The sequence below is a fragment of the Vidua chalybeata genome, chromosome 6 (genome assembly GCF_026979565.1).
Source record: "Vidua chalybeata isolate OUT-0048 chromosome 6, bVidCha1 merged haplotype, whole genome shotgun sequence".
Lineage (NCBI taxonomy): Eukaryota > Metazoa > Chordata > Aves > Passeriformes > Viduidae > Vidua > Vidua chalybeata.
Window position 1 is genome coordinate 48,235,375 of NC_071535.1, and position 12,701 is coordinate 48,248,075.

General features: G+C 43.2%; 1 protein-coding gene across 1 annotated transcript in view; it reads left to right on the forward strand.

Moving 5' to 3' along the window:
• Positions 1-12,701, forward strand: part of SLC22A18 (solute carrier family 22 member 18) — a 61,352-nt gene that overhangs the window by 32,797 nt on the left and 15,854 nt on the right. The window contains exons 5-7 of the mRNA XM_053945667.1: positions 3,475-3,590; positions 4,077-4,187; positions 10,105-10,205. Coding sequence (XP_053801642.1) covers positions 3,475-3,590; positions 4,077-4,187; positions 10,105-10,205 — 328 coding nt within the window. The remainder of the gene's footprint in view (positions 1-3,474; positions 3,591-4,076; positions 4,188-10,104; positions 10,206-12,701) is intronic.

Sequence of the window (12,701 nt, forward strand, 5' to 3'; positions counted from 1 at the left end):
GACAGGAAAATGTGCTTTATTCCTCTGCTTTATGGCAAAACAAAAAAAAAAATAGTGGGCAGCTGTGGTTTTAGCTGACACCTGAAAGGGGCTTTGCTAGCAGAAGTCCCCAGGGAAGAGACCAAGGAGGCTGCTGACCCAAGTCAGGAAGGGGCTCTCTCTACAGATTAAAAAGCAGAGGAATTATAAATAACATGCTGAAGTATACAGATAAAGTTACCCAAGTTATTTTGACCATAAAGCCCAGGACAGTAAAGGCCCTTAATCTCTCATTAATCAACAAGAAGCTGGAAGAGGCCATACAATGAGCTCAGCTGCCAAAGCTGCTGTGCCCTTTTGCTCCATTTAATTTAATTGTATTAGTCCTGCCCACAGCCTTTGTTCTTCCACCCTGCTCAGGAAATCTGCTGCTGGGTTTGGCAAGGCTCACTCTGGTTACACATGGCTGGTTTGTGGACAGCCAGGAGGGATGAGAGGGAAAGCAGGAAGGGGAAGAGGACGGGAAAAGGTCCCACAGGAGCAACCTGCTTGAAGTACTTCATTTATCTTAATAGTGGCACTGCATCCCTTCCTGGTGAGGCTTCCTCCCGATAAGCCAAACCCAAAACTGAAGGCAAAATTACTCTGGTTGATATCAGCAGAGATGGGAGTTCATGCTTAAATTTTAAAATAAAAAAACAGATGAGAGACCAAGAGCCAGCTCTTGTTCAGCAGGTGCTACCAACCCAGCAAAGCATTCCTCCCACCACCTCCCTTGGTTTCACTTCATCTCTCTCAAATGAGCCAACAAACAAATGCAAAAGGTGGTTTCCAGGACACAGGTGAGTTTTATCAAATTTCAGCATTTGTCCCTGTTGGAGATAGCAGAGCAGCTAACTGGAGGGTGTACCTTCCTTACCTTTCCATCAAGGAATGACGGTGCTTAATGTGTGGAAAAAGATGGAGCACTTGCAGAAAGATGTGCTTAGGAGAAGGGATCTTCAGATGACTTTGCTTCAGGCTTGTATGGGAAACACAGTTTTGAGCTCCATATTTTACTGCATTTCTCTGATTTCAGCAACCAGCCGTATAAAATTTCACAGATTTGTTATATCAAGCCCAAGTTTTCCCAAACATATAAATTGTCAAGGTTCTCTTCTCCCTTTCACAGCAGTGAATTAACAGTCCTATGCTTGCAGTGAAGTAAGCACAGGGCATTGTTTGCTTATAGTTTTACAGGGTAATCCTTCTGTCATTGCTTACTCTAATTCTTCTTGGATGTGAAGAGTAAAACATATTTACATTAGTATGTGGGATTCTGGACAACCTCAGGAAAAAGTAGGGCTGGAAAGGAAGTTCTTCTGGCTGATGAAAAATTTTGAGATATGTTGTTTACATATCAGAATGAAAGCTTGAAATAGAGAAACTCCCAGGAAAAAAAAAAAAAAAAAAAAAATCCCAACCCCCCCCATACACATTTAGCTAGCTGCGAGTACTTATTTCAGTTATTTTATCCTTTTTATTTTCTTAGTAAATTTACTTTATGTTGCAATGCAAAGTAGAAATTCTGGATGTCTTGGATAAAAATTTTTGTCCACAAATTTGATTTCAGTATTTTGGGAACTGCTTGGCATATCATTTTAATTTAGAAAGTGGCAATCTGCTGCACTAAAAATGAAAAGTAACGATCCGGTAAATGACTAATTTTGTGGTCTGAGTTAATTAGTGAAGCAGCTTGGCGGATAGAAGGCAGCAGGTCTAAATTACTGTGCTAAGTCCTTTTGCAGAAAGACAATATCTGGCTTTGTTATTTGAATAAAAATTAATGAGAATTAAAGTATTTAGCTGGGATTTTCACTGTTACTATTAGCGGGAATGTGTATATATATATATATATATATATATTTGTTCTCTGATACTTTTCTTCCTTGTTTGCATCTCAATCCTTGACTGTCTTGCTCTGTGGCTTAAATAATACTCCAGAAATTATTCAGACTGCACCTTTGTCTAGCATGGAGGAAACTTGAGGCTTTTACAATTAGTGCTGCTGGTTACTTCATGAAAAAACATGTACCATAGCCTGGCAAGGAAATCAGCAGTAAAAAAACAGGCAATAAGCAGTGTCTCATCAGCAGGCTCACAGGGAGCATCAGCTGGGGGCTCACAGCTCACTTTTACGTCTTATTTGTGGCAGCACAGGTTGCTGGGAATGCAGGGATGGCATACTCACCTCCAAGTCTGCATAGATCTGCAAAACTTCAAAGCCTTCTTTGGTGAAATCTAGATATTACTTTGCTGAAGTCCAAAATGCTTAAATTTGGATGCCTCCAAGGCACCATGGTGCCCTACATGACCCCAGCCTTTGGTGTCTCTGCTGGGCATTTCCACCCCAAACCTGCTTCCTGTGGTTGGTTTTAAGCATGTGTTTTACGAAACCCTACAACTAACTGGGTTCTCATGATGGGGGAGACTTTTAATGAGCTGGTTTAGTGGATAATTGCTCTCACTGTTAAAACAAGCTTCTCTCTTTGTTTTCAGCTTGACTTCCCTCAGTTTCAGTCTTCCAGGCCTGGACTTTGCCCTGCTGTGTTTGTTAAAAGTAAAGCCCTTTAGAGTGTGGAATCTTCCCACATACGCTGAAAGACTAGGAAGAGTCATTTCCTAATCTTCTCTTTTAAGAGGACAGTGATAACTGGGGACTAATTATGGGCTCTATTGACTTTTTCATGTTTGTTTTTTAGATAAGTTGTAATTGTTCCTTTTTATCATTGTACAACTATAGTTAATAATTTCTGTTCACTGTGCCTACACCCAAGGATGTGGCCCTACTTCTGTTAAAGATTCAATATCTGGGGGCTCTGAGAGATAGATGAAGTTGGTTTGAGGCACCTTTGGAGAAAAGTAAGTGCATCAGTCAAAATGCTGTTGACCTTCCCAGAAGGTTTTGTAGTTGTGGTTTTATATTTAATGCCTCCTTTTCAAATGGTATTACCTCTCTGGTGGGTTTAGTTCTGCTTGTAGGCTGTATTCTACCATCCTGAATCATCTTGACTACTTTCCTTAAGTTCATTTTATTTCACTGAGAAATTTCAAGGAGTGAGATGATACTTAGACTAATGAAACTGCCGATTAGACAGAGATTAGATGGATTCTAAAAAGCAGATGCTGTGCTTTCTATGGGAAGATTTCTAAGCTTCATTAAACCAAGAAAAGCTCTTTTCCCCTGACACTTGGAGATTTAAAAGCATTGTATTATACCCTATTATTAATAAAATTATAAACTATCTTGATAAAAATAGTAATCTTTTGCTGAAATTTCAAACTGTGGTCATATCCAAACCCTCCATGAAAGGATGTGAGTTCTTTTAATGCCTTATGTACTGTGACTTGAAGAGGAATTGTTCCTAATCCAAATGCCCAAGCCTTTGCAGGATGGAGGTATAAATTCCTTGTTTATGGTATTTATCCAGTTACCTCTGTTTTTTCTGTTTGCAGTGTTTATGTTCCTATATATGTTGGGCTGGTGGGAAATCTCATCAACATCCTGATAGCAATGGTTTGGATCCCTTCTCAGACTAAACCAAAGTCAGACCATCATGTGACAGAGCACAGTGAGTATTTTTTGTTTCTGATAAATAGTACATGAAAAGGGACAGGGGATTGACATGCTGCAAGAACTGCTGAAGGACCTTGGAGCTGATTTAAGGGCAAAAAGGTCCCAGCCTTGAGATGCTGACGCTTCAGTGTCTAAGCTGAGCTTATGGAAGAGGATTATTCCAAATATATTGATCAGTCTGCCATGTAGAATTGTAGTCTTCCAGACCAGACCTGTGTCTCAGAAAAGGTGATTGTGGAGCCCTTGCTGGGGGTTAGTTTGGTCTGACAAGGGAGGAAATCCCACTGTCTCATAGGGTTCCTCTGCATGCAGACCTGGCACCAGCTACCAGCCTCCTGCCAGGCACAAAGCTGGTGCAGCAGAGATGTGGGTTTTGGGTGGTTTTTGAACCTGAGCAGAGTCTCAGAGTTTCCTGCTTTCTAGCCTTAACCTGTATAAACAGAGCATTAACCCATATGTCATCCTTGTCAATCCTCTGCAGGCACATCACAGACTGGCAGCTTGTTTAGCATCAGAGAAATTCTGCACCTGATGAAGTTTCCGGGAGTAATGGAAGTTTTCATAGTCAAGGTCTTTGCTGGACTTCCCATAGGTAAATCTCACCCATTACCCATGATTACTGATGTATTTCGAATAAGATGACGTACACTGTAGGCCAGGCTTGTCTGAAGTTACTGCAAGCACATTGCTTTTGATCACAGAACAGTGAGGATTCACCTCCTAACTTGATGCTGGATGCTTTCAGGTATTCTCAACTACACAGGGTCAAAAGCCTTGGACTTAATGTCCAACACACCACTTGTCATAAGCTGCATCTGGGAGTTTTAGCAAATCACTTAATCTCTCCATCCCCCTCACTGCAAATGTTTTTTCCTCTTGTCTGTCATTTCTCTTTGGGCTGTAAGCTCTTCAGAGCAGAAGAAAATTGTTTGTCATGTGCCAGAAAAACCGAGGTCCTTCCTGATTTTACTTTGTGATTTTAAGGTGTATGTGTATCCTAACCTTTTCCCCAGCAATTAAAAATTGTTGATGGATGAGAGGGCTGAGCTGCACACAGGGGACCTACAGCATGTTTCTTCCCTTACACATTGATGGGGATGCTTGTTCTTCTCTTCCTTATATATTCTGCTGGGGGAGGGGGGTTTGTGTCATGGTAGGAACTCGCTGATCCCTCAAACCTTTCCCGAACCCATCTCTTTCCCTGCTTCCTCTGAGTCAGTTGCTGTCCTGGCAGGGTTCATATCTCCCTATTTGCCTGACTATGTATCCCTGGTCACAATTTAATAATCTTCAGTTTTGCCTACCCTCTAACCTCCCCCACACACTTGACTAGAGACAAGCTGAATGTCATCCTTGTCAGTGATGTGTAAGGACAGGGTGATGTTCTTTGCCCTTCCACAAAGAGCTTCACAGCTCTTTTCCCATTCAAACCCAAAAAGTCCAGTTTCTCTTGATGATGATTTCAAGAACTGAGCTTTGTGCACATCATAACACGTGTGTATCATGCATCTGAACAAACTAAGGCACTTCCCTTCCAAACAGGGATCCTAAAAGAGGACTTAAGGCACCCTAGCTTTTAGACTTTGCATCTTTTTTCAATTCATTTTTGTCTGGAGAAGCCCTTGAAGTTTAAAGAACGTGAAGCATGATTTATAAATTAAAGGCTAATTTGTAAACTGTAAATTCAGTTTACAAATGAAAGTAAATTTGGCTGTGGAGTGTGGCTGAATTGGAAGGGGATGGCATTCCTGGGCTCATCTGTTATTTCTTGCTATATCTCTGAGGGAACAAGTCCAACTGGAGCTGGAAGTAAAGGATTTCTGGGGTTTTTTTTTCCCTTCCTGTGTGTAGCTCGTACTGGATGAGATCATTAATGCCAGTTGGTCTTACCCCTGCCACTGGAGACAGGATACAGGATACAGTCTCGCTGCTGGCTTGACCTAACAGTGCAATTTTTTTGGTTCTTAAGACAATAAACTTGTAAAACTGCACTCTAAAAAGTGTATAGAATTACAGCATTTCACAGAATGAGAAAGATGTTTTAAAAGGGTTTTCTTAGCTGATTCTGACTCATTTCTCATCTTAAAGTAGCATTCATTTCTCTGTTAAAAATGCCTGAGACTGCATCCATGTGAGCTTCCCACAGTAATTTCCTGTGTGCTCTCTTTTTTACAAAGGTCAGGCAAAATGCACTTTGCTTTAGACATTCTTGCCGAAATGCAAATTCCTGCCTGTTACATAATCCATTCTTCTTTGCCCGTGCAAAGCAAAAATGCTCACTGAACTGAAATAAACATCTCCTGCCCAAAACTGCAAGGCAGTTTCTAGGCAAAGAGGATGGAGACAGTGAAGCTGGAATTTAAGGCAGGCTAATAGTCTGTCACTGAATGCCTGGAAGTTTTTCTGTAAGGGTAGGAGAAGGTTCACTTGAGGCATTCCTGCTGTAGCACTCACTGTGATTAAAATCCTAGTGACTTCTCTTTGCAGGTCTCTCTTCACTTCAGGTCACTCACTAAACTGATGGCAGCTGAAAGGGGATCTGGCCGTCACTAATTCTCTGCAGCTCACAGCTGGAAGCTGAGCTCCTCATGAGCTCATTTACCTTTCATCCCCAGGCTGCAACTCTAGAATTAATTAGATTGCCCAAATTACAGACGGTTTTCTATTTACTTTGTAAACAAGTTTGTCATACACAGCAAAGAAAATCTTTTGTTCCTTATGGATCTCATTGTTGTCTAAAATTAGCTCGTTTGAGACTGAAAGAACCTCCCCAGGAGGGCTGCAGGGCTTGGAACCTCCTCCCTGTGTTGCATAAAAGCAGAGAAGTGGGCTCTATGCCTCTTGTAGGAAAGGAGCTGCCAGGGATTGAACAGGCAGCAGACAGCTCCAGCACAGCCGAGTTACCTTCTCAGCTGATCTGGGAAAAGAGAGCCTCACTGCATTGTGGTAGATAGGAGACAGAAAGAAAAACAAGAGGATAAAAATATCAAACATAACTCTCATTTGACAAGAAATTATCAGGGCCTTAAAAATCTTGATAAATAGCTGCTTGTATGAATTTTTGGCTGCCTAATCCCTTTGGAAAATCTGGTTTCAGCATGATTGCTTTAGCACCTGCATCCCATTTTTTAAGGGATTTTCTTTCACGTGTTGAGCAGACTTCTGCAGTGAGCCTCAGGGCTCTGCATCCCATTACGTTTCCAGTCCAGTGTAGGAGGGCTGTGATGAACTCCCAGAGGCTGTGCTTGCCTTCTCACACCATCTTGCACTAGAGATTGTTAAACTGTTAAACTCGCCCTCCAAAACTATAGGATGCTTTCAGACATGTCACTTTTTTTAATTTTTTTTTTTTTTAATAGGGCTTTCACTCCTGATTTTCCTTGGTGCTTTTTGTCATCGTTACTGCTTCTCACAAACCATTTCCCTGCTTACTGCTGCATAACCTTTGTTACTCATCCCACTGATGCCAGGTTTTCTAAGGAGTTCACCCTTTTCTTAGACATCCTCAAAAAGGCAAGTTTTCTGAGGATATTTTATGCCATTTTCTTTTTTTTTTTTTTTCTTTTTTTTTTTTTTTCCACATTGAGCCTGTTAGAGTGGACTGAGGCTTATCAGTATTTATGTGGCTGCATTCAGCTGACCTGCAGCCTACCCAGCTGGGAACCTGCTGAGATCTTTGTAAGAAATGCTTGTTCCAACGAGCACATAATCTTTTTTTAGTTCAATCTGAGGTTCACCTTGTGGTTTTCATCAAGAAATGTGTTACCAGTGGGAGAGACCACCTTAGTTTCTGAGAGAAGAGGGGCAAGGGGGTCTCCCTCCTCCAGGTAGCTTTAAGGGACCATGCAGGCAGAGTTGGTGACACCCATCTGAAAATGAGACCTTTGCATCTCCAGGGGAGCTGTGCAATGTATGATTCTAATTAAAGAGCACAGCCTGTTCCCCTGCTCCGAAAGAAAGCAGCTTGTTTGGAGGAGAAAGATCCAAATGTGTCTTAACTTGATGAGGGACTTCAAAGGGGAGAGGAGCTGTAGAAGCTGGAGCACAGTACCAGGAAGGAGCATCAGGTATGTAGGGAGGCCAAGCCCCTCCTAGGTGGTACCTGCAGTGGGGTGCAGGATGAAAGGAGAGCTCCTGCTTCCATCTAATCTTCCTACAAGTGAAACTGAAATGAACAGGGCTAATGCCTTTATTAATGTTCAGCTCTTTATTAAAAAGATCAGCTGGGCAGGGGGCTTGACACGGAGCTCACCCCCGCAGTTATAGCTTTCCCAGGTGGCTGAATGGAAGGAGGGTTGCAAAGTCTGTTGGTGAAATCCAGAGCAGCAGCTGTCCCTTCTTCTTTCCTTGTGGCACACTGGTGGCCAGAGGGTGAGGAAGTATGGTGTGCAGAGTCTGTTGCTAAAGTCCAGAACATCAGTTGTCCCCACTCCTTTTCTAGAGGAAACACCAGGCTTTTTTCTCTGTTTTTCCATTTCCTCTTCCCACAGCCTATTCTAGTCTAGTTTTTTCGGTGATGGTGACGGACAAAAGTCAATCAGGGGATGTGTTTCCCTCTTCCTCAGCTAGGGCATTTGTCTAGGCCCCTCTACTTTGTTTAGTTTTTTTATTTAGGGGTGTCTTTATCCCCTAAAAATACTCTCATGATCCCAAGGGTTTTTTATTTGCATTTTAGTCCCAGAATGGCAGCGTGGGGGGTGGGAGACCGGTTATCTCCAGGTAGTTTAGAGAAAACAAACAGAGCGATTAGCTAATTAACATTTCAGTATTGGTACTCAGCTAGAGTTAGTAGTTGTTTCAGTGTTGCCATGGGAACTAGGAAGGCCCTGCCCGGGAGTATCAGGAACTTTATTCACTACAGAAACCAAGTGTGGTTTTTCTTTCATTTCGTCAAGTGTGCCTTTTACAAACATGTGCAACCCTGTTGCCTGATTTGGGTGTTGTGAGTAAATACTGGAATTTGCATGTTACCTTAAGCTGGCTTGAGCTGAGAGTGATTTCAAAGTAACTGGATAACAGAGGCGTGCTCTCCGTGGAGGGGTGTGGCGAGGCCATAGATCTTCATGAGCCCCGGCTCCCAGGCACCTTCTCCATACAGCTGGAGAGTAGAAGAGCAGGGCACCCTTCCTGCCCCCATCCCTCTCTCCCAACCCCATGGAGCCAGCTGGGGTGCAGCAACTCCTGTTAAGGGGGAGGATGTGTCTCCAGTGGGATTCAGGAAGGCTTTGTGGCAGGTCCTGGGATGGGAGAGTGTTGCTCCCTCCAGGCAAAGGCTTGGGGTGCCTGGAGGGAGGTCCTTGTTGCAGCAAGTGCTGCACGGGTAGTGCTGGGGTTCGGCTGCTGGATGCAGTGGAGTTGTTCTTGTTCATCAGGAAGTGAATCCTCCACGGTTTTAACCAGCAATCTGGAATCACCCACTTCATCTTTCCAGGAAAAGCTGGCAAATCCTCCTCATGCCATGTCACTTTGCCAGGCCACCAGCTGTCTTCTCAGTCCTCACGCATGGCCTCCTGCATTCTGTTTTTTTCAGGAGGGAGAGGAACACGGCTCCCTTTCTCCGAGTCCTTATAACTCGGAGGATCTTACAAGGAAAGGCAGGACTGCTAAAAGTCATCTGGTCTCTTCTTTCCCAGAAGGATCAGTGATCTCTTGACAGGCATGTTGTGGGGGTCTTCACATGCAGAGAGCCCCAGTTTCCTACTGTCTTGGTCCATCTCAGGTGCACAAGACACTAGGGGAAGCAGCAGACTCTTACCCCACACCACACTTGAAGTGCAGTGTTTTGACATAGTATTTTTAATTTGATGGCTCTCTCTGTAAGACTGGGAGCATGTGCAAGCATGCCTATATTTGTGTATGTTTGGAAGTGGGGGAAACACACACTATTGTATTTTCATTTGAGATTGAGTGGATGTTCTCTTTTACACTTTCAAGAAATTGCCTCAATTGCAAAGCAGACCTGGTCTGTGCTCTTTCTGTCCTTACTTTCCTGACTGCTAGTGTTGACATTGCTATAAGGGCACAGCAGCGATTTTTCACGTGCCCCACACATCGTTGCTGATGTGTGCACTGAAACCACTGCATTTTGGCTGATGTCAAAATGGGGCTGTTCCCCGCAGTGGATATCTGAAGTCAGGCAAAAGGGGTGAGGGATCCAATCAGATTATTTTGATGGTTACAGTCTTGTCTGAACAAATGTTTTCTTGCTGTCTTAATGGTTAGCCTGGCTTCAGTGATACAAATATTTACCAGTTTATAATTAACAGCTGAAACTACAGCCTACATAGTCACATTATTTAAAGATGAAAGTAAGGGGGATAAAAAAGTTAACATTTAAAGATTAAATTACTACAATAACTTTGAATAGGATTGTGCTCACGTTTATACCCAGTGCTGGCAAACCCAGGGAGAGCTACTGACTTGGACTGGTGATGACTGGGAGCAGGGTTTGGGCTATTACATGCACTGCAAGTGTATTGATGTACTCTTTGCATTAACCCTCCCTCCAGGTTTGTTCATGATTATGTTTTCCATCATCTCTATGGATTTCTTTGGGTTGGAAGCAGTGGAGTCTGGATATCTGATGTCATATTTTGGTGTCCTTCAAATGGTAAGTGAAATGCAAGTCCCCCTCTTAGACAGATTAGCTTGCCACACTGTTCCCTAATTCACTACCTTCTGGACACATGCTCTTCCAAATCCAGATGCATTACTGACAGGCAAACCCTAACTCTGCCACATGGCATTTATCTTCAAAAGAGAAGTGACTCCAAATTTATTCTGTTCCTTGGAATGGGAAGAAATTGGAGCAAGGAGTGTCCTGAAAGCTTTCTTCCCCTTGTCCCTCTCTTTAAGCTGTGGATCTTTAAGCTGTAGAGCTAAAATTTCCTTGGACTGATATGTCCTGGGTTTTGTAACAAAAATTACATTGAAGCTAAAGTGCCTGGGCTGAGGTTTTTCCTGGTGTGGGTTAGTTGATTTACATTTCTATAGTAGCATCCTGTATACTCAGGAAAGCAGACAATCTTACTGGTGTTTTCACTGAAGATTCCTTCAGTGTAGAAGAACTTGTTTCTACTGCATGGAAACAAGCACAGCAAGCTTGTGATTCCCAAAAAAGAGAAAAAAAAACCCAAAACAAAACAAAGCACAGAAAGGTGGGTGATGGAACATGGTTAGGAGACTAGCAAAATGGGTAAAAGGGAAAAGTCAGCTGAATTAGGCAGTAACAGGGTCAAAAATGTGCTGAGTTGTATTATAGCAGAGTGCTCCTTTTGGAGGAAGAGGCTTAATAATTTTGCAGAAAGAGCAGCAGATGGTTATAACTAAGTCCCAAGGCAGAAATGCAAGTTAGGCAATATCCTGAAGAAGAGTGGTCTTGTTATTAAATCCTCTTCATTTCCTGGGCATTGCCACAGAGTTCCTGTGGGAGCTTCTCATTTGGAAAATGGCAGTTTAAGCTGCTTCCTTTGTGATTTGGATTTGGCATGGTGTTGCCAGTCACTTGGGCTCTGGCCTGGTCTCACCAAATCTGGGCATCTTGGTAGAGCAGCAGACACGCATGGCTGTACATCAGCAGCTGGATTCTGCAGTGTAAACTGGCTGGAGCTGAGAAGATGGTGCCTTTGCCATGTCCCTCCTGTGAGGGTGGCTTTGGACTAGTTGTCTCTTGGTCCTGTGAGCATCTCCAACCTGCTGAATGCAGTCCCATTCAGCCTCTTTGGAAAGAAGATCAGTTTGCCAGTGCACAGTAGAGAAACAGCATGAAAAGTGGGGTGATCAGCAGCTGCTTTCTAAAGCCAGCTTCTGACCCACACTCCACTGTTTTCAGAGGCTTTCCCTATGTTAGCCTTGTATGCTGCCTCCTAGACCAGGATCTGCAGGAAGCACTCAGGTTTTAGAAGGGCCAAGTCACTGTCTCATATCTTCTTCCCCATTTGAATGCTGAAGGACTCTCCACAGCTGGGCTTTTAACTTAAGACATACCAGTTAAACCCCTGTTACACAGGCAGAAATAAAATCTGGAGTTGCAGCACGGCTGTGGTGTGCTTGTTTAGAGCTGGGTAACGTGGGCAGCAATAGCTCTTGTAAGGAGTGGCTTTGTGTGGCTAGATGGAGCCTGGACACTGCTGTTAGGTCCAGGATATCTGTCTTGAGGACACTGCTGTTATGTCTGGAATATCTGTCTGCCTTCAGTGCCATTGTTCCCCAGGTTAGTTTGGTTGAAACTGCTGTAGATAAGGTTACCTCTTCTGCAGTGCTGGGCACCCCACACAGAGACACAGCCCTGGAAGATATGGGAATTACAGCATCCACTCTGCTTCCTCATGGATGATCAGATGCCAGGGCTAACCAGGGACCTAACCCTTCTCAGAGTCACAGAGTTCCATCCCACAGAGGCCAATCATTCCTATTGCCTCAATGTAACCCAGCAGGGTCCTGCAAGCTCAGGTGCAGCATCTACTTTGCTGGGGAGTCTTTGCCTTGGGACATTTGACACAGAAACTGGCTTTTATCAGCCAGGCAGTTTTCTTTCATACATCCATGCAGTTTCTATCCATATTGCTAAACCTGTTATACAGTGGCAGTTCAAAACTCTACTCTGGTTTATGCAGGACAAGATCCTCAACTGGACCAAACTGAATCTCACTCTCTGGCTTTTAAATTATTGTAAAACATTAGAATTCATGTCTTTACTTTCAGGTATCTGTCTGGAGCCACCCAAAGGTATCTCTTGCAGATGGTGTCTGGGTTAATGTTTTATGGCTGCTTTCTGTTTGGGTTGCTCTAGCAGGCAGGGAATAGAAGTGTGCTGGCTCTGTCCCGCTGAACGCCAGAGCTGCTTGTGTTGCCTAAGATGGCATTTCAGATGCATTTGTTTCTGCTGTACAGTGAATTGATACTGCTGAGATAGAAATGCAGATTAAGGTGCAAGTGAAATCCACCAATCTGGATAGGTGAACAATGATTAATATCTGCTGATGGGCTTTCCCACTTCACTGAGTAAATGATAGCTTTATTCGTAAGTAATATAATGTAATTTTCAGTGAATTTCATCAATCAGATACTCAGCTTTGATTTTTTTTTCCTCTTTTGTTTGTCTGTC